This window comes from Balaenoptera ricei, chromosome 14 (assembly GCF_028023285.1).
Source record: "Balaenoptera ricei isolate mBalRic1 chromosome 14, mBalRic1.hap2, whole genome shotgun sequence".
NCBI lineage: Eukaryota > Metazoa > Chordata > Mammalia > Artiodactyla > Balaenopteridae > Balaenoptera > Balaenoptera ricei.
In genome coordinates this window covers 73,275,257-73,297,737 of record NC_082652.1, presented here as the reverse complement: position 1 = coordinate 73,297,737, position 22,481 = coordinate 73,275,257, and the positions used below count along the sequence as shown (strand labels likewise).

Sequence of the window (22,481 nt, the reverse complement as noted above, 5' to 3'; positions counted from 1 at the left end):
CAGCAAAGAAGTGACAGGCTTGATTTGTTCCAAGGAGACATCTTTTCCCTCTGCGTGGAGAGGGGTTGGTGGTGGAAAAATAGAGACCAGCTAAGAGGATATCGAATTCTCCAGGTGAGAGTTGATGATAGCTTAAACTGAGATGGTGGCAACTTCAGTCAAGCAAGGAGGATACGTTCACAATATAGTTTGAAAATAAATGAATAAAGCAGATTGCACTTGGGGTAGGAAAGAAAGGAGGAGTCAGGTTCAGGCCTCAGCAATATCCTTATGTCTAGGATGAGGGAGAGGGTGAAAGGGCAGGTAGGCTCAGTGGGGCAAGAACAAAAGTTCAGTCTTGAATATGTCAGGGTTGAGATCTTACGATGAATTGTAAAGAGGCAGCCAGAAGGTCTGTGTTAGATATATAAATGTGGGAGCTGGCATATAGATGGAATTTGAAGCCTGGGAGGAGATGAGATCACCAAACTCAAGGGTATAGAGTGAGCAGAGATGCTCTCTCAAGACTAATCCTCTAGTATTCAGGTAGAAGGCGAGGACCTGGCAAAAGGAAGTGAGCACCAAACAAGTTTCCCAATGATTACTTGACAATGGAACACATTTTTTTCTCAGAGATTCTCACGGGACCCATGTACCTTGGACCAACCTTTGGGGCATGCTAATAAAGATCAGTGGCTGTTAACTGGTGAGATTTTGCCCCCCAAGGGGAAATTTGGCAATGTCTAGAGACAGTTTTGGTTGTTACAACATGGTAAAGGGGAAATACTACTGGCATCTAGTAGATGAAGGTCAGGGATGTTGCTAGATATCCTACAGTGCACAGGATGAACCCAACGACAAAAAAATTATCCAGTCCCCCCAAAATTATCCAGTTCCAAATGGCAATGGTTCTGTAGTTAAGAAACCCTGATCTAGCTTAACACTTTCTATGTTCAGATGAAAAACAGAGATCCAGAGAGTTTAAGTGAATTGATTCACACATTTCTAATCCATGGCAAAGTCAGTTCTAGAACCTGGGGTTTGGGATTAGTCTGAGGGCCTTAACATCATTTCAGATAGATAATGTTTAGATAGTAGGTGGGCAGAGCCTCTCGTAGACTAGAGCTTGAGACCCCTGGGACACTCTAATTATCTTTACTTAAGGGAAATCAAAACTAGAGGGAAAACCATGGCTTTTTCTCCTAAACACAGAGTTTAAGGCATGTTTTACAGAACAGCTAATACAATTCTAAATATACAAAAATTAATTAATAACAATTTTTAAATAAAACTTTACCAAAATATCAACACCTATCAAACTTAAGTTTTCAAAGGTTGAAGTCAATATAACAATGCTTTTGCAGGGTTTGTAGATCTCTTTACCAAAATTACTAATTTTGAAAATTTTAGGAAAAGCTACCAACAAAAAAAATTGGTGATTTATCTTCCCCAATGAAAAAAGGACTGGATTGAAGTAATTTTCACTTGTGTTATCCTTCATACAAATATAAACTACAAAATCACATTTTCAGAAGTTGAAGATTTTCCTGCTTCAAGAATGTGGACCACAAAACTGAATGCATCATATGGTAGTATTTTATGGTAGTAAAATACTACCATATCACCACATATTAGCTTTGATTCTACCTGCCACCAGAAAATAATTTAGGAAGCCTCTTCAGTTTCCTCAATTTAATTAAGGGCTTCCAACTTCAAGAGTAAACATGAACTATAGCTTTGTTTTTCTTTATTTGAATTCCAAGAGTGCTTTTTCAAAACAGTGACACATTGTAAGAGAAAGTAAAGGATTAGCGAGGTCTAAATTTATTTGCAAGTGGCTTGAGTGTCCTGACAATAAACCATTATTCTATTACAATTCTTTGAAGGATGAATCCAGAAGTATAAGGAGAGATAGGAAACCTCTCTAATTCTGTCACTACATGAGGGGATGTATGAACTTTTCATTGTATATGAGGTTCAAAAACTCAAGAAATTTCAAGATTTTTTGTTCTTATTTATGCAGCCTACTTAGCAAAGGTGTGGTGGGGTTAGAGTTTTATCAGTCAAGCTTTCACTTATATACATAATTCGAAAATATACCCCCTTCTTAAGGTATAAGACGTTAGTAGAATTTTAATTAGGAAGGTAGAGTTTTCAGATGCCTTTGCTGATTTGCTTGTAAGAGCCCAAGCTAAAGGCAAATTACATATTTACTATTATTTACTGGATAGCAAAATAGAATAGGAAATAGATTAAGTATGCCCTCTACCATCCGTGCCTCTCTGAGGTTATCAAGTCACCTTAATTAATTGTGTAGCCTGTAATAATTAGTTATTCCAGTAGGGATTCTAGAAATGTTTCAGGTACTTTGTTCATCCCATTCATTTAACAGGAAATGCCTAAAACATCATTAAGTGTTGCAGAAAATTGAGAAGGGGTAATGTCAACAATCTATCTAAACTGGCTCAAAGTCATTGGATGTCATTCATCTATTTTATCTTCATGACTTTCTCCTGTGAGATAATGTATATCAGATCAAATTTAATTACAATTATATTTCTCACTAGGAATCTTAAATAGTAAAAAAATAAAATAAAGTGACATGCATTTCTCTCAATTACTGTCATTCTCTTCATCTGAAGTTTGACTCCTGTGAAAAGAAAAATCCTTATCTGTTGACTTATCTGTTAACATCAGATTTGGGCTGAGGTTTCTTTTCAATCAGAGAATTCATTTTCTTTTGAAGGGCAAGTTCAAATAGTCCATAGCAAACTTCTAAACTTGATCCAAAATTAGGATTGCCAGATTTAATAATTAAAAATAAAGGAGGTTCAGTTAAATTTGAATTATTTCTAGTTGCCTACGGATATGTACACTGAGATGCCTATGTACGTTGAGATGGTAATCCCTTGCAATATTTTTCTTTATCTCAGATTCATAGGCAATCAGAAAGGATTCAAATTTTACTGGGCCTCCTGTATTTTCAGTTGTTCCATTTGGCAATTCTGTCCAAGATTAGTGTTCTTTAGGACAAACAATTTAAGAGAGTATATTGTTCTGTGTCTTTGGCTTACATTTGCTTCACCTGTAACATACATAACCACTGCTCAGTAGTGGATGGAAACTGTGAGGAAATAATTATTCTTTCTCAATTGTCCATATTCCAATTGCCTCTTAATTTCCTGGCACTCTGACTCCTGAAAAAGTCCCAGTAACTTCAGTTTGTGAAACTGAGTGGGTTTCAGTCACCTCTCTACAATAAAATTGTAGAACTATTTCAAATATATATAGTACTTTCAAACCTAGATAGTTAAAAGCCATGCATCATTTACAAAATTCTCTATGCTTGGACTTTTCTGACTGTTTTGTGTACTTGTCAACTCTCATTGGCATTGTCTCCTGGTGGAATATGCTCCAGGTTTGTTAATAACTTCACGTTCCTATTATTCCCACTAAAACCCTAAGTCTGGGGTTCTTGGCACTTGCAGTCAATAGAAAATTTGCCTCAGACACTCTAGAATTAACAATTTTAATTAATATAATGAATCCAATAGAACCTAATTTATATACTTACCGTTGAGAGTGCTTCTATCAATCAAATTAGTATCAACTGGCCAATAACCTCCATCTCCATGGCGACCTGTTTATCGGGAAAATATACCAGAAAGTTAGTGGACCTGCAACATGAAAGCACAAATGAAACAAAATAGACAAAAACTAACAAATATTTAAAAATACACAAACAACTGAATAAGACTATTTTGTCCACTTCAAAGAAAGCCTGAAAAGAATGACACCATTATACTTTGCAAGAAAATGTTATTTTCTATGCATGAGAAAAATCTGTCACAAAAATACTCTTTCAAACAAGCTAAATTCAATTCGTCACTGAAAAGCTGACCCCCTCTCCTTTTTTCCTCCAATACTCTTATTAATGTGTCACCAATAGGTACAGCACCAGTGTTAGTGTAAGCGTTGCTGTCTTGAACATCTCAGAACAGAAGGAGTGGTGGTGTTGGCTCCTAGAGTGACAGAGCCCACCTCCTTCATGTTACAAGAGGTCCCATCTACATTGCTGCCATTGGACATGACTTTGTGGCAAACTATCATTATTACTGTACCAGGGAACAGTACTTTTTGCCTTATAACTGGGCTTTGAGTAGGCTTTGTGTTATGTGCCAAATAGGTGCCTGGGAATGAGCTATTGGATATGGAATAAAGAGTAGGGGGCATGTCACAGCCCACATGGTCTGAATATTTCTTATAAACACACCAAGAAAGAAGGAAGGTTTCTCTAGTAGCACACATTTGGAACCACTGCCTTCTATTAGGTGTTCAACATTTGTAAAAGTAGTCTTTAAGAGAAATGAGCCAGAAATTAACCAGAAATAATTATACTATCATCCATATTTAATTAATAGTTTTTCACTACAGGTAATCCCCTTTTCTATTGGTACATTTGTAGAACTGTGATTATTTGGTTAGCTTTTGAGTTCTAGGATACCTCTTCGAAAAAACATTTGGGAGTTGAATCTATACTCAAACATGTACAAGACTACAGCTAATTCTTTATACACTTCGGAGTGTTATTTGTGAAAGCAGTTATAATCAGTGGGTGATGTCGAGGAAGCCAGCTGGGGCAGCCAGCTACGATAACATTGGTTGTTTTTCTCACATGTATAGATTTTCTTTTTCTTTTTTAAGACTTCCAAGTCCTGCTCTTGTGACGTTCCTTTGCATACCACTCTTCTTAATAAAGCTTTTCCAAGAGCTCACCATTTTATTTGCAAAAGAGTTGTGAAGAAACAACTTAAATCTTGTTACCAGACCATGCATTCACAATTTAAAAAAATTCTTTCAATATTAAGTCAGAGCTGAACTAAGAGTGTTAAGCTTCCAACAAGCAATGATAAATTAATTCAATCACATCATATTCTGTTTTCAGGGTAAACTGGTACATTTAAAATCTGCTGGCCAATGACTCTGGGTATATAAAGAAGTGGGAATTAGGATGGAGGCTCCAATGTGTCTGTGTGTTGCGGGGGGGGGATGATTGGGGAGGAGCAACTGAAATAAGCAGCAGTTGTGAAAATTTTGGGGGGTTGACTGATAAGCCTAACCCTTTTCCCAAATACCTTGTTTGTGTGACTCTGACACATCTGGGGTTTCAATAAGTGGAGGATAAGCTTGGCCCACGGGACATTGCCAGATCAACGTTGGAAGAAATGAAGTGAGACACAAGTTCTGCATGAATATTAAGATTACTTTTCTCACATCTGAAAGCAACTAGATTGCAAAGCAGCCAGCCAAAGAGATGCTAACAGCCCCATCACTTAGGCCACTAAAGCAATAAATGATCCCTGTTGGGAATATTAGATGTGTTCAGTTAACTTGGTAAATTTCATAAGCACTGATTAAGGGAAATAGAGAACTAATTAGGCTCTGGAAGATGAAAAGTCAGTTAATGCAAAGACATAAACTACTGTTGGATCCCAGAGGTCTTAAATTTTTTAATGGAGCATAAAACTGATAATAATCCATTCAAAATGTATTAAGTGCCTACTATATGCAAGGCACAGTCCTAGATCCTCAGGGAAAGGGTAGTATAAAAAGATTTATCAGATATGGAACCTGCCATGACAGAGTTGGTTTACTGTATCCAAATCCTATACAGGCCTATTTATGGTTAATATTAGCTAACTGCAGATAGTTTTTAACTTATTCTGACTTTAAAGATTTAAGAATAAATTAATTCTTACTATAAAATCACTATCACTGCATTGATTTGCTATTACTATAAAATCACTATTAGATTTAATTGAAAATGTTTTTCATTTATCTAGTATTATTAAAAGAACTACATGCAAATAAAAGATAATGTATTATTTTTAGTCTTACATTATAATTTGCACAATTAAATTTACCTTAAAAATCCCTGAATTTCTTTTTTTGCTTATTATACTAAATCTCTAACATTTTTCAAAATTAAAAATTCCAAATAAGTAAATGAATACATGGATATCTAAATATGACATTTGTGGAAGTAATATAATACATTTCAATGTATATGCATTTTATTTTTAATTATTCAAATAGAGTTCAATGTAGTTAAAAAAACTGGGAATGGGTAGTTTCTTTTTTTTATTATGGAATTAGTAATATGATTTTACATGAACTCAGGAATCAAAATGTACTATATGAATATACTAATATATTCTACAGAATATAAAGAAGAACTCTTGTGTTACTAGGTACCCATATTTCCTTAATAATAGAAATGAGGGTGAGGAAAAGAATTAAGATGATAAAGAGTAATGAATTTATGTATCACTTAACCAACCATGGATTTCATTCAGATAATTTCATCAAAAAATCACTTCTTCCAGAAATTTTTGATAACTAAAACAAATGTTTTCTACATTTCAAAATGTTTTGAAACTAAAGAATGGTGGTTTCAGGAAGAAAAATAAAACAAAAAAAATGATCCCATGTCTGACTTTAAAAAGAGAAAGACTGCGTCTTTTTAGAGTTATTCAAAATAGTTTAGATAGTTTTAAATTTATTTTATTTAGGTACCTCTAAGGAAGGTCCAAACCAAAAAATTCATGCTCCTCCCCTTGGTTTGCACTCCTAAAATATTATAAATGAAAGAGTCATTTAAAGAGTTACTTTTTCTATTTTATTTAAGGGATAGATCATCCTATTTTGGCAAGAGACATATACTCCCTTAAGCAAAAGCTAAAGTCTCCATGATTTCCCTGCCAGTTACTCTCTGGATTGAGGGGAAAATGGGCAGATGTAATATGAATTCCTTTAGGAAGTGTGCTTATTATTATATTTCTTGCTGCTTACCAAAGTGACATTTATACTCTGTTCTCAATACTTGATAAGTGACTAAACTGAATTAGAATACTTTGTAATGTGTTAATAATGTAAACACATTTGAAGTTACTACTATTATACACATTAATCTCTATGTTCTTGTTCTTACATTATCACTTAAAATATTGCTTCTGTATTTTTTTATTGTGGTGTGTGTGTGTGTAAAATTAAACAGTATAATGTTTACATTAAACTCCTACTTTTAGCATACATGGGCAGATGAAGAATATTCCCCATGATAAAAAATGTTTAGCACCTAGAAAAGATTAATTCAATTGGAATTTCAGTTCTAGAGTGGTTTTTCTGAGTGGATGTTTGTAAGTTCAGGGAGGAGTGAATGGAAAATTAATCTGCAGAGGACATGGAGAAAGCTGAACATGGTAGTTCTAATCTATTTTTAATCCATCCTCCCTGAATGGGGCTAACAGAGGGTCCTTCAGAATGGCACCCACACAATCAACCCCAACATATGGACCATAATCTAAATCAAACGGACAGATTGGTTGTCTAACAAACATTCAATATATATCCTCCCAAGGATGCAGAGCACTGAGATATCTTCTTGATCTTTGAATTGGTTCTCTGAAAATAATTCCGGTGATAATGAAGGAAAGTGCATTGATTTTATGTCTTGTATACCAGTGGGTAAAGATAATGCATTGATGCCACATGGATACAGTTTTACTGTCCAATACACAGATCATATTGAGACACATTTAAAGCAGATGATTCTTCAGAGGCTGAAAAATGTGGCTAAGAGAGCGATTTACCATACAGTTAATCCTGCTGACTTTGAACAAAGGCATCAGGGCATCTAAAAACCAGAAAGCAAAATCATAACCTATGCCTAGGATATTTCAAACATATATTAATAGAAAAAACTCATGAGCTCTTCTCACCCTCTCCTCAGGTTCAACACATTGTTTTCAAGTTAACATGAATGAAAATTCACTGATTAAAAGAAAGTACAATGTTCCTACTTCATATGTAAGGGCAGCTGACATGCCTGCCATATATTGAGGCCTGGTGCTCAACAAATACTGTGTCAAGTCTATGAGCAATAATTTTGGGGAATGCATTTGGTGACCTACTCTGAGTCAGACACAGTGCAAGAGAACCAACTATCCCATTGTCCATCTTTTCCTTGACCATGAGAGGCAGTTCTTTGGGAGTTCCAATTTCTGCCTTTCTGCCATAAAATATAAATAGAGTAGACTATGAGGAGAAGTAAATTCATTTTCTAAGAATCCTCAGAAAGCAATCTAAAATATAAGATTACAATTTCACATACGAATGTTATGAACAGTGACCGTGTAGCTATTATGAAAACCAAGGCACTTTAAGAGTGATAGAAGGTGTTATTATCAATTTTGCCTGGACCCAGGTATCAATTAGGACACTCCTGTACAAAATGGAAATTATATTTATCCTAGACATGAACAATTTAACAAATAAACCCTTAATTCCTGGCTCTTGGTTGACATCACAGTTTGATTCTGGGTCCTGATTTCCTGAGGCATATGTGTAATCTTTTGCAGAATGTGGCAAATGATGGGTAAAGAAAGTTGCCTGAGTGATGTTCTAAAGTAGAAAAAAAGTTTACAAACATTTCCCTCTTCTTCTTTTGCATGCACCAAAATAAAAGCAGCACTAGGCCAGACCAACTGGTATCTGGATTTTTGAGCATGATGGCAAGGTCAGCCAAAGACAAGAGAAGAAAAAAACATATATATATATATATATATATATATATATATATATATATATATATATATATATATATATATATATATGAAATACATATATACACATGTGTATGTATTATGAAATACTTCAGAAGCACATTGGTTACTCTTATGAATTCTACCACCACTCATTTTCAACATCTTGCAAGGGACAATGGACTCAAAAGGCAAACACCAGGAGACCAAATTACCTGTCCAGATCAATAAGATCTTCTGCTCACAGGAAAGAAGTTGGCCTCATTAAAGATTTCAGGTGAGGGGAGCCCATATATTCTTATCCATAGGACTTTAACTACAATTAGCCTGTGTCCATTTATCTGGTTGCAAATGAAAACTTGTCAACTGCTTCTGATCTCACATGTCATAAGCTTCCACATATGAAAAGCTAAATAAGTTTATTAGTTATTGCAATTACTATTCACATAAGTTTAGAGTGAAACTTCTGTTAAAATTGAATCGTTAAGAGAATAAAAAACAAAGATGACTTAATAATATTACTGATATCTTGAAGCAGGATGGTCTCTGAACTGTCTCCGCTCACAAGAATCTCCTTGAATGCATTCTTTCTTGCAGTGTATCTGGAATAATGGCCAGCATATGGCTCTAAGAAATCACTTTTAGATGCAGTGCAGTCTTTATGAAAATCTAAAAAGCATCCTGTTTCTCTAAACGTGGACACTTTCCTGGATGACTAGGTCTTCCCAAGAGCCAGTTCATTTACCAGATGCAACATGGAGGATGAGACAGTCTTGTGTGCATTATAAAGGAGAACTGTCCTCAAAGGCTACTGATGATCCATGAAAGCCTGCCCCACCTGGATGGCCCACAAGCTTATCCCAAAAGCAGTGTGAGGTGTGTTTGTGTTTCAGCGAAGTTGCCAAGTAGTACACGGAGAAGTAACAGAAGAGCATGAATGCTCTTTTCTTCTTCAAGTGACTGCATGTTGGGAAGTTGCAACTATAGTATGAAAACACTAGAATGTGAGCATCCTGATGGCTGCACTGCTAGTATGTGTAAATAATAACACTGTTGGAGCACAAAATTTCTTCATTCATATGTCTGTCCGTGCTCCATCCATCTAGTCAACAAATGTGTTGAGTGGACCACCCACTGTTCTAAGAATTAAGGATATAAAATGACTATTGCAGAGGCTCATAATTTAGTGAGGGGAAAATGTTAAGTGAATAATAATAGTACACTGGAATATCCAAAAGTTAAAAAATTATAAGTAGGTGACACAATGGAAAAACAGAATGATTGACTATTTCTACCTAGAAAAATGATGGAAGGTATTTCAGGGGTGATATCTGAGTTGAGAATTAAAGGATGAGTGGAAAGGTATCAGGTAGAAAAGAATGAACTGGGTAAGCTTAGAGAAATAGGCAGAGATGAAATAATAAAACTGCTTATATGCTCTATCAAAGTGTCTGGAATTTTTCTTACTGGGGACAGAGATCCACTGAAGGTATTTTAAGCAGAAAAGTGACCCAATTAAATATGCATTTAGGAATATTATTCTAGCTGAGTGTGAAGAAAAAATTAATTAGGAGGGACCGTTGTAATAAATAGGGTGCGAATCATATTAATTATGAATCCATGACGCAGACATTATTAGTTCCATTTTATAGATGAGTAAACTGTGGCTCAGAAAGACGAATATACTCATTTTAAGTGGCTGAATCTGCCTGACTCTGATGATGATGATTTTATCCTTAGCGGGCAAATTAATAAATGAAAGATGAATGCGGAGTGAGTTGGACAGAAATTAGAGCACCTCCAAGAGTTTATGGTAGTGTGAGGGTTTAGTGGTGTGGGTGTGACTTGAGGTGGTGGCTCCGCTCTCAATAGGGCACACAGAACACAACAGACTTTGGAAAAGAAACAAAATAGTTCTGTTTGTCACCATTCAGAGCACTGGGACAAATGAAGGTGACCCTTCAGAAGAGGCGTAACAGAAGTCGACAAATAAAGCTAGGAAAACTCTTTGAAGATGATGGATATTGAAGCCTTATTCCTATTCCAGATTTTTCTTTCCTCTCCCTGACCCCCACTCTCATGACTCCTCCTCCCCGCAAGCAAGACATGATCAGTGTTGGCAGCCAAAAGTGAAGGTGGTTTGCAGGGCTCTGGATCCAGGGGAGCACTGCTGGTCTTCATAGCCAGTGTAACAGTAGGTACTCAATACTGAAAAGTAAAAAAGCCTAAGAACTACTGTGTTGGAGCAGAGAGAAAAAGCAAAACCCAGTTACCAATTTATGTCTTAACCGTAGTGTACTTCTCTGCACAGTGGTGTCCTAATTATGCCCTGAACACATCCTGCAATCCTCACTAATTGAGCAGCTTCTTGGCTTCTTGATTTTCCCATTGTAGGATTTTTCTAAATAAAAGTTCAAGTAATCTTTCCCTCTGTAGTCATTTGTGCTCACTCAAGTTCTACTCACATATTTAAAGTCCAGTCTTGTGTTTTAAGAAGTCTTTTCTGCTGCTACTCACAATGATTCCCATCTAAAACCCTATAACATCCATACTCAGACGGTACCACCAGCTTTAGCATTTCATACTTTTCATGTTGGGCTGGGAGTCTTTATATCCTAACTATATTGCATGTCCTTGAAAATGAACCCATGGAACTGGACTTCTTTCTTATGTTTCACCACACCCAACACAGTGCTAGGTAAATAGTTATAAAGGAGTGGTCAAAAATGAGTCCAACTCTTTTCATACTGCACATTTGGAATCTCAAAAACCCATCTGCACCCATTAGTTTTGATTCTCTCCTTTACATACTCAGAATTGCAAGCAGCTGGTGAAAGGCAAGTGTATACATTTTCTGCTAACAAGAAATGACAGGAAGGGTGGTGGTAAAGAAAAGGGCACAGCGGGTCAGAATCATCTGCAAATGTGACCACCATTTCCTGAATCACAGAGAACTTGGTGTCTTTCTGTTTAGCTTTAATAGATGAATATTAAAGATACATTTTCCCTATTGGAAAAATATTTTTGCATCTTTTTCATCTCCCCCAAGATCAATCACATATACAGTCATCCCTCAGTACCTGCAGGGATTGGGTCCAGGACTTGCCTCGGATGCCAAAATCTGCAGATGCTCAAATCTCATAGATCATAGACATAGCACAGGATCCAACATTGGTTGAATCTGCAGGTTTGGAACAGGCAGGTAGGGAGGACTGACTGTACAGTATCCACAGCCATGAGCACTATTACTTTGGGGTTCTGCAAACTATACTCTGGATTAGATGGTAAAGTCTGTCTTTCCAGATTACTCTGTGACTGTTTCCCAAAGATTTGTGTCATAATTCAATTCAACAAATACTTATCTGTCAACTATAATATGAGAGATTCATCAAATACTTATCTGGCAACTATAATATGAGAGATTCACAATTAGAGATTGGGGGCGCTTGGAGGCAGGGATGACAATGTCAATGAGACCGGCCCTTTGCCATCAAAGAATTTACGACCTGGTCAAGAGGTTGGGAATCAAAATGGTAAACTATAAGAAACAGACAACATAGCAAGGACTAAATTGGGTGTTATGGACACACAGAAGAATAAAAGACCAGAAAAGTAAGTAAGGTTTCTTGGACAAAAGACAACTGAGAGGAGTCTTAAAAGATAAAGACCTCTCTCAGTAAAGAAAGAGAGAATGTACTGCTAAGACTAACAGAACAGTACCAGTTAGAGCATGGAGTTCTAAAAATACACTTTTCCAAGAGTGATTTGTGGATCTTTGCTAATAGACTGTGACAAATGTGAAGGGATAAACTGGCCGTGAGGCTAGAAGGGGGAATTTGGGGTCAGACAGCCAGGACCTTGAGGTCAAAGAACTGACTTCATTCCGTGACAGTGAACCATCTACGTTTCAGAAAGAAAATTGAGGAGGCAGAATCCAGGACTGATAGAAGTGGGCAGAAAATAAAGCTAGGAACTTGATATTTGGCTGATGTCTACAGCAAAGAAGGACATTCAGCAACATGGTGGGCCTTACAATAAGAACTTGTCTAAGAAATCATTTTGGGACTCCCCTGGTGGTCCAGTGGTTAAGACTCCACGATTCCAGTGCTGGTGCATGGGTTTGATCCTTGGTCAGGGAACTAAGATCCCACATGCCACGTGGCCAAAAAAAAAAAAAAAAAGAGAGAGAAAGAAATCTTTTTGTATTAATGAAAATGTCTATCTTTTAGGTCTGAGAAGATTAAAATTATACGATGAATCATGTCAACTTCGTGGGCACTGAGTCCTTTTTTTTTCTTTCTTTCAAAGTTACCTATTAAAACATAAAAACTCCTGAGAGGTTGACTAGGCAGCTTCTTGAACTGCTTGCTGGGGACAGGATAAGCACCTTAACATTTTATCAAAAGCACATTACTTGGTTTTTTTGCCTCTACTTTCTCACCACAGTCATAATTTCCAGAACTGCAAAATTCTGGAGCTGAGCAAAACATGTGAGAATAGCTTTTTCAAGGGACTGTAGCAAACAGCTGAATAATAAAGTAAGTTGAAATTACACATGATAATAGTCTAAAAAGAGGTTTCATTTTCAATTAAATGACTCCCATCAAATGGTGCTAAAGGTTTCAATTTTTCAAACAGCAGCCTGGTTGCTGTAATCCAAACCCTGCAAACTCTGGATTGCATGAACTAAATTCCAAGCTTGACTAGACTGCCTTGAAAACCCTATTTCCCTGAAATTGGAAACAATTAACATTCTGTTTATTCATGAGATTAAATCTGCTGAGGTGTAAAATGGCAGGTGTAGTGTTAAGCACTTGGCCTGCATACCCTATTGAGGAAAGACAAAGACCTTTAAACTGGGTGAATTTATGGGGAGGATGTATAAGTTTCATTATCTTGATAACAAAGTAGGAGTCGATTAACTCAGTGCATTTCCAGAAATTATACATTGGCATGAGCAGAGATTCTCAAGTTAGTTAGCCTGGGTATATATCTCAGCCTAACCACTTACATGCTGTGATCGTTTGGGCAAGATTTAACCTCTTGGCGTTTTATTTTCTGCATCTGTAAGGATGTTGTCAGAACTAAATATGATAGAACATGCACAGTGCACAGAAGAGTGATGGATGCACAGTGGGAGTGCTGAAATGTGAAGTGCTGCCCTACACGAAGATGCCGTGCCGTGCTTAGGTTTTTTAAAATTTTAATACCAATCCTAAAATTTGATCATCTGAAAACTTAAAAGAAATCAAAGATAATTTGGGCGAAAGTCATCAGTTTACAGGTGAGGATGCTGAGAAGAGTTCAGTCACATGCCCAAAGCCACACAGGTGCTCAGAGTGACAGCATGGTGCTAGAATATTGGGCATCTGATTCCATTCTGGTTCTCTTCCAGCACACACTGAATGATGCTGACGGGAAAGCCCAGAGCATTACCAGCCATTACCATGATTCAGAGGAGAGTAATTCTCTCTCCGTGGTGGGAGGGCCGTTCTCAGCAGGCCGCCTTCATCTGGATCTAAAAACTGGTCTGTGAATTTATGCCTCTTTTCCAGGCCTCCTGTTTTAGATCACCCCTCTGTAGGCCATGGAGAATTAAAGATACTTGATAGTGCTTGAAGCAAGCAATTTCTTCATGATTCATATCATCAATGATACAGATCATTTCATGAAGATTCCTGCCCTCTTTATGGTACTATGTCATGGTCACAGCACCTAATCTATTGCCCCGTTGGGTAGGCATGGAAACATACATGAAATTGAAAACATTTGTGTTCATGCTAAGAATTACCAGTTTTTACATTATAGACACCTCAAAGTGGAGAACAACATTTTGGGGTTAAATGGAATCTAAGGATGCAAAGACAATCCTTTAAGATTAAAAATGTGATCTAATCATCACTTTCAAGAATTGGTCATAGTTTATAGTTACTGCTAACCTCCATTGTGACCCCAAAACAAGAAGCTTTTATAAATGCTTCTGTGAGAAACTCTAAAAGGTTTAAGCTGATTGTCAAAAAACAAAAAGCCAATTATTTTGTAAGTATAGAAACAGTCTACAAAGGAAAGACTATATACTCTGGGAGTCAGAGATAAACATGTTTGAATTCCAACTCTGCCTGCCACTATATTTGAGTGACCTTTTGTAAAACATTACCTTCTGCTTCCTCATTTGACAATCTAGAAAGATAATCAGTAAAAGAGTGAAAGAACAGCTTGATTCTTGAAAGTGGATGCTATGAACTGAATTATGTCCTCTCCCACCCCCAAATTCATATGTTGAATTCTTAACACCCAGTGTGACTGTATTTGGAGATATGGGCCTTTATAGAAGTAACTGAGGTTAAATGAGGTCATAAGGGTGGGGCTCTGATCCGATAGGATTAGTGTCCTTATAAGAAGAGACATGAGTGAGCTCATACTCTCTCCACTATGTGAGGACACAGCAAGAAGGCAGCTGTCTGCAAGCCAGGAAGAGAGCCCTCACCAGAAACCCACCCTGCCAGACCTTGATCTGAGACTTCTAGCCTCCAGAACTATGAGAAAATAAATGTGTTACTTAATGCACCTAGTCTATGCTATTTTGTCTTGGCAGCCCGAGCTGACCAAGACAGTGGAGTTAGCACCATCCTCATGTTTCCTGAGATAAAGAACTGTCAGTATCATATATTCAGTGCTGTGGCTTCCCACTTATAACATGACCCCAGATTGAGAGCTGTTTGCTTTGTTCTCTAGAATATTCACAGAGTTGGGGAAAGAAAGGTTGATATTGAGAAAATATACACCCACTTTAGATACAGAAACTTTATAGATATATGTCAAAATTGTGTGTGTGTGGTTGTGTATGTATATACGTAGCATATAGTGATGGAGACACTTGGTGGTTCAAAACGGGTTTTGCAAGATGGTTGTCTGGGTTTGAATCATGGCCTTGCTACTTCCTAGCTGTGTGTCTACAGGCAAATCGCTTAAACTCTCTGAGCTTCAGCTTCTGTATCACTAAAACAGAGACAATAATAGCAACTCTTTCACAGTATTGTTATGAGGATTAAATTAGTTAACACAAGTTAAGTTCTTAGAACAGTGACTGATGGTGAGAGCTCCATGAGGATTAATTCTACCATTACACACTCCCACTCAGACACAGACAGATTGACAGGGTTTTTTACCAAATATGGAAAATAAAAAGGGAAAATTGTCTAACGCAGAGGATTTCTCTATCTTTTCCACTCACTTCACATAACCCATACAATTTCCCTACCTTGCCTGACCCTCCAAAAGAGTAAATCTGTGGTTAATCTCTAAAATCCCATGATTACTTTAAAACTTATTGGCCACTTGTGCCTACAAGAGACTAGAGAAATAATTAAGATGTGGAACAAGAGATAAGCAAATGCTAGATATAATCAATTTACACTTACGTAAAGGGGAAAAGGAGTCCTATATAAATCATCTATTATTTTCATACTAGTACTACTATTACTCAGAAGAAAATATTTTCCCCAAATCACATGTGATTCAAATATAATTGACTTTTTGTTTTCACATTTATGTTCTTCAGGGCAGATATTAGATTCCAACGAAAAGTAATTGTGACAAGAGACCACAGAGATACTTTTTAAAAACAATCAAAACTTTTCTCACTTCCTCTCATATAAGTCAAACTCGATCTCCTGCTTTTCTATTTAGGATTCATGTTTGCAAGGTTAACTCTGACCCAGGGTGCTAAATTTTCTCTCTGAGCAAATTTTCTCTCAACAGAAATTCAGTGCTTGCCATAAATGTAACAGTGGGACCATTCTGCGTGGGAAGGGGGCAAATTGGTCTAACAGCGAGCACAATAATGCATATTCCACTGATTTGCTATGTGCTGAGAGTGGGAACATTCAGAGCAGCTTTTTCCTATTATTTTCACCATTCTTAGAGAGATCTTTAAACTGGGTTATTTTTTGTGCACTTGGTCATCAACTCAGATGACTGATTTTGTTTACAAAGAGTTTTTAACTGCCAACAAATTTTATATGTTTTCTTGTAAAAATGTAAAGATCTTACCTATAATCACTAAATTACATGTTGTCAATCCATCTTAATTTTACAAGTAAATTGAGTTTGATGTAAAACTTAGAACCTATCAATTTGACCAACTGTATACCAGTGGTGATTGAATATGGGACCGAGTAGTAGAATATGTGACAGAATCTTTTTAAGTAATATTAGATGAAGAAAAAGAACAATTTCCCAAATATATTAACACACTCAGGCACTGGCAATAATTCTTGGGAATTCCTTTTGTTCCCAGTAATTGATCTGATTTCACTGTCAATATGAAAATCTGAGTAAAATCCATGGAGAGTGTGTGACCGGAGAGACTGTACAAAATATATTTCTTGGTAGCTGAAAATATTATTAAGCAAAACAGTTAACTTAAAAAGTAATAGCAAAAAACAGTTAAAAGGAATCCAGAAACAACTGGAAACCCACTTATTGAGAAGCTTGGGCATGTTGTCACCCAAACGGCTAATAATGTAACTTTTTATCTGGTTCAGTTACTTTAAAAAAATGTTTGTGTGGTTTCTTTCTCTTTATGCATACTTTTTCTAAATATAATTTCAAAAATTGGGAGTTACCTGCCTGTGGAAATTCCAAATTCACTTCAGTTAAGGAAACTATGTGATGTTCTTTTAATTATTTTTGAACTGAAATAATACATTCTGCTAATTAACTATTCCAGCTTGAATTTGTCTAGCACTAATATTTAATTTACCTAAGTGAATACACACTAACTGCCAATTATTTATCATTAGTAGTTTTACAAATATTACTGTTCAGTAGATATTGGCCTTATGAAAATATTTTAAGTATAAGCAAGCAGGAACAGCTAGGTGGTTAATGGAAACATGAACCCTGGGTGGACATTTCTGTGTATTGTATCATTTCTATTACTCCCTGTGTGAAGCCCTAGCCATGTTCTCTTAAGCAGAGGGATGGTATGTGGACCCAGAAATAAACTTGAACACAGGATCATTAAAGATAATACTACTCATGTAGACAACCTGCTACTGCTAGCGTAACTTAACATTCAGATGCTTAGTATTTGTCAATAGTTGGAAAGTATTCTTGTTGAAAAGCATGTTTTCCTGAAATCTACAACAGGATGCCTTATGAGACATGATGCTGACAAGGAGGTTCTATTGACAGGTGCCCAAAGCAGGACACAACTATACAAGCTGTGGACTCTGAACCAATACTCATGACACTGACTATAATCAGCATTTCCAAACACTCCCTTCTTTGAAGAATATAACATCCTGAAAAAATAAAACTCATAAACTCTTCTTTTTCTCCTTTAGCATTCTACTAATTATCCTCAGTGGAAAAAGAATGGAATCCTAATAGATCAGTCTACAAATCATGGTAATAAATTCCTATCTACCTGAGAGTTGATGGATAACTCTGATTTACCTCCATTTTCCTTTGTGTAAAACCACCCCTGTTACTCTACACAAATCGGCTTTTAGCAAATGAATGGAAGGAGGATAAAATACTGCAAGTCAAACTGGTACCTGATTCACGAAATGAAAGCTTTCTGGCTTCAAAATGAACAAAAGTAATGCCCTAAAAAAAAGTTGACCTAACTTTGTTTTTATGTATTATAAGAAGCTCATTGTAGAGGAAAAGCACACATGATTTATGAGTTTTCTCTGTCGAGCTATAGAACTTTAATCCAGAGCTCATGAAAGGGTGCAAGAGCAGCTTGAAAATTATGCTGAGCTTAATTATACTTAACGTGAATTATTCAGAAGTGCAGACAGAGACTAAAAATTTATTTCATACAAAGAAGCTTGACATTTTAATTGGTCCTTCAGAATGGAGACAAAACAATTTCCTCTCAAGAAAATTTACATCCTCCCTATCAGAGCCGAAACCTCAGCCAAGCAGAACTTCACTAATAAGATTAATTATCACACTGGTGTCTGCTTCATCAGGTGTATGGCCCAGGTGAAAAGAGGAATAGAAAATAATGACTGACATTTCTAACAGATAAGATTGATTCAGGGAGGGAAAAATGACAGATTAAACCACCATACCTTGGTCATTAGCCATTTTGTCAGGGTGTTCCACTGTGGGGAAAGAGAAATATTATTAGATTTTGGTAGTTTCCATCAAGAAAACTGACATTTCAAATCAACAGTTTTGTTAGCGAGTTCTCATATCAAGGCCAATGCCCTATTGCAAAAAAATTGATAAGGAATTCGGTTAATGTGATTATTTTGATTAAATTAGTCATAGAAAGAAATGGAAAATAATTGTTTTGCTGTATAAATGTGTTCTAAAAATGTTATTTGTAACTTTCCTCTAAACATAAACTCAAAATGATCATCATGCAAGTTTAATTAATGATACAATTTACAGTAAAAAAAAAGTGCATGTCATTACCAAGTAATTATCACCCGTATATTTTAGCAAGTTAAGGAAGCTATTTTCTTGTATACATTTTAAACTTTTCAACAAGAAAACTTTACCAATTCTCACATGAATAGGGTAAAATAATAAAATGTAAAGTTTAATCTAAATGGTTTGATTTTAAACCTTGTGAATAAAAGTCTTGAATTGTTCACAACTTGTCTATAGATAAAGATGAAGCATTTGTGAAACACTACCTAGTTACATTTCATGCTCTCACAAAATGAATAACCAGTTTCCTTTCAATTGCTCATTTGGAGTGAAACCTGATTTAGACATGAAGTCCTAAAAACCTGGATAGATGAAGATTGGCTCACTTTTCTCCTGCCTCCCCCGCCGCTTCTACTCTGTCGTTAAGGGCTGTCATGCAGGTTGAGGCTGAATGCTTTTTTTGTGCATTCTTGGCAAACTTTTGGATTAACTGTTACCAAATCTAGCTTTTGAATAGCTCAGTCACCAGAATTCAAAAATCTTCTATTTATTAGCATACTTTTCCTAGGAGAATTGAGAAATAGACTATCTAGTTATTCTAAGCCTCTTCTTTAGTATGTCCAAGAAAATGGGTAAAAATGTCAATCAGATACATGTTTCTAATTTTTTGGTTGTTTGCCATCATGTTTTCTTAAGTTTTTGGGCAGATATGTGGGCATAATGTGGTAACATATTTAAGAGCCAAGTATCCTTTAAAATAACACACATCAGACGTTAAATATATATCTTTAAATATCAGCTATAGAACATTTGAATTATTTTCAATTGCTAAATAATAGAGGCTCTTGAAATCATTCATCCTCCAGAAAAATAATACTGTGCTCTAAAATGAAAAGGACTTATATGCAGATCATTATGACGTAGTTACCAGCAGTAATTTTTACACTTGCAAGCATGTAAAGTTTTCTTCTAGTAATCATACCACAAGATATTTTTTTCATGTTGCTACCCTGTGTCCTTAAAAAAAAAAATTAATTTTGTTTGAGATTTTCTTTCTTGCCATATCAAAATTTCTTTTAATATATAAGGACAATAGTTTCTGAAAGGAAATATTTAAAGTTGGCAATAGTATGCCATCCACATAATACAATGCTTTTTAATTTTTATTCCCTTACATAAAAAGGCTAAAGTGTTTCATTATATTTTGAATAGAGCCCATATACATGAAATCAGTACAAAATTTCAAAAGGGTTGTAAATGAAAAAAAGTCAAGTTAAATATGTCCGCTTTGTGCTGATGGCAGAAAATGTAATAATGTATCTTTCTTTGATGTGCTGGCTTTCAGCATAAAAAGATAACTTTTAATTAATTAATTAATTTTATCTTTTTTTTTTCCAGTTTCCAATTTTTTTCCAATTATTTAAGAAATAACTGACGTACATCACTGTACAAGTTTAAGATATACAGCATGATGATTTGATTTACATATATTGGGAAATGATGACCACAACAGCTTTAGTTAACATCTGTTATCTCATATAGGTACAGTAAAAAGAAAGGAAAAAATTTTCTTCATGATAACTCTTGGGATCTACTCTCTTAACAACTTTCCGGTATATCATTCAGCAGTGTTAACTACAGTTATCATGTGTTTATTACATCCCTAGTACTTATTTATCTGATAATTGAACATTTGTACCTTTTGATTACCTTCCTTGAATTCCACCTCTCATCACCTCCTACCTTTGGTAACCGTAAATCTGATCTTTTTCTATGAGTTTGGTGTTTATCTGTTTGTTTATATCCCATATATAAGTGAGATCATATAGTATTTGTCTTTCTCTCTCTGACTTATTTCACCTAGCATAACACCTTCAAGGTCCATCCATATTGTCACAAATGGTAGGATTTCCCTGTTTTTTTATGGCTGAATAATATTCCATTATGTACATATTATTATATATATATATTAGAATATATATACATATATCACAACTTCTTTATCCATCTATGGACATTTACGCTTTTTCCATGTCTTGGCTGTTGAACATAATACTGCTCTGAACATTGGGATGCAGATATCTTATAGGGTTAGTGTTTTTGTTTCCTTTGGATATATTCTCAGAAGTGGAATTGCTAGATCATATGATATTTCTATTTTTAATTTTCTGAGGAACCTCCATACTGTTTTCCATAGTGGCTGCACCAACTTACATTCCCCAAACCGTGGACAAGTGTTCCCTTTTCTCCACAGCTAAGCCAGCATTTGTTGTCTCCTGTCTTTTGGATGATGTCCATTCTAACAGGCTTGAGGTGATATCTCATTCTGGTTTTAATTTGCATTTTAATTTCTTTTGAATGTCCACTGTAGTCACGTGACAACAGAGATGGTTTAAGGCATTTCCTAACACAGACTCCAAAACTATTTTATAACAACTCCATAGGAAAAAACCCCGAAATGACAGGAAATGGTTCAAACCTTTCAGAGTCCTGAAAAGGATGGGATCAGAGAGGGGCCCCACTCCTTTCACATTCCGTGCTTGAATTCGAAAGTAATACATAGTGTCAAGGTTGAGATCCATGATTTGATGTGTAAGCCGATCACCACTGATTGTTTCCATAACCCAGTCATCAATTGGAATGTTCTTGTCCAAGGTATAAAACAAGATGTAAGCTGCATGAATAAATGAACACAACTTTGATTACTGTACTGACTACATGCTATACTTCTGCTTCCAAACATCCATGTGTCCCAAGTACAATTTTCAAGGATTATCATATATCCACAATCTATAAAGTGCAGTATTCAGTTTGGCAAGTAATGATTTCTTTTTGTACTGCAAAGCTTAGAAAAATAATTGCTTCAATGTACAAAATCTAAAAATGGAATAAGCCATTAGAAATAAAAATATCTGCCATATTTAAAAAATGCGAGGTTTCTGCTGCCTATAAATCCTGATTATTGGTTTGCGCTAATATATAAGCATGATGAAAAACATAAAAGACAGATAACAAGTCTGTATCATTTTCACTGTATCCAATAATGAAGATAAGTAATGTTTATTTTGGCTAGTGTTTAAATAATGAAAATACATTGAAAAGTATAACATGCCCTATATTTTTAAAGTATTATAAAAATAAATGATCATATTTGATTACTGTAATAACTCTGTGAGGTTGGCAGGGGTACTGTTGCTGTCTTTTCATAGATGGTGAAGCTGAGCATGACCCAAGCTAAGTGATAAAAGGGCTAGGATAACATCCTCTACTACCATACCAAAAATCCAACACTATTTCCCCCCCATCCATCACACCTAGGCAAAAATAAACAAAGAAAGAAAGAACAAGTATTTCTGGATAACTGTAGGATATCTAGTTAGTATCTCAAATATTAAAAAATCCATCATTTGATAGTATCATTCATCCTCTGTGTTAAGGGATGAATAATTGTAGTGTATTCAGTGGTGATAGTCTAATATGCACCCAAACAGATCCAGGTATCCC

General features: G+C 35.8%; 1 protein-coding gene across 1 annotated transcript in view; it reads right to left on the bottom strand.

Annotated features, from left to right (window-relative positions):
* DCC (DCC netrin 1 receptor) overlaps positions 1–22,481 on the bottom strand; it is a 1,173,736-nt gene that overhangs the window by 95,596 nt on the left and 1,055,659 nt on the right. The window contains exons 24-26 of the mRNA XM_059893793.1: positions 21,457–21,651; positions 18,671–18,703; positions 3,554–3,619 (exon numbers count right to left, since the gene is read on the bottom strand). Of these exons, the coding sequence (XP_059749776.1) occupies positions 3,554–3,619; positions 18,671–18,703; positions 21,457–21,651 (294 nt within the window). The remainder of the gene's footprint in view (positions 1–3,553; positions 3,620–18,670; positions 18,704–21,456; positions 21,652–22,481) is intronic.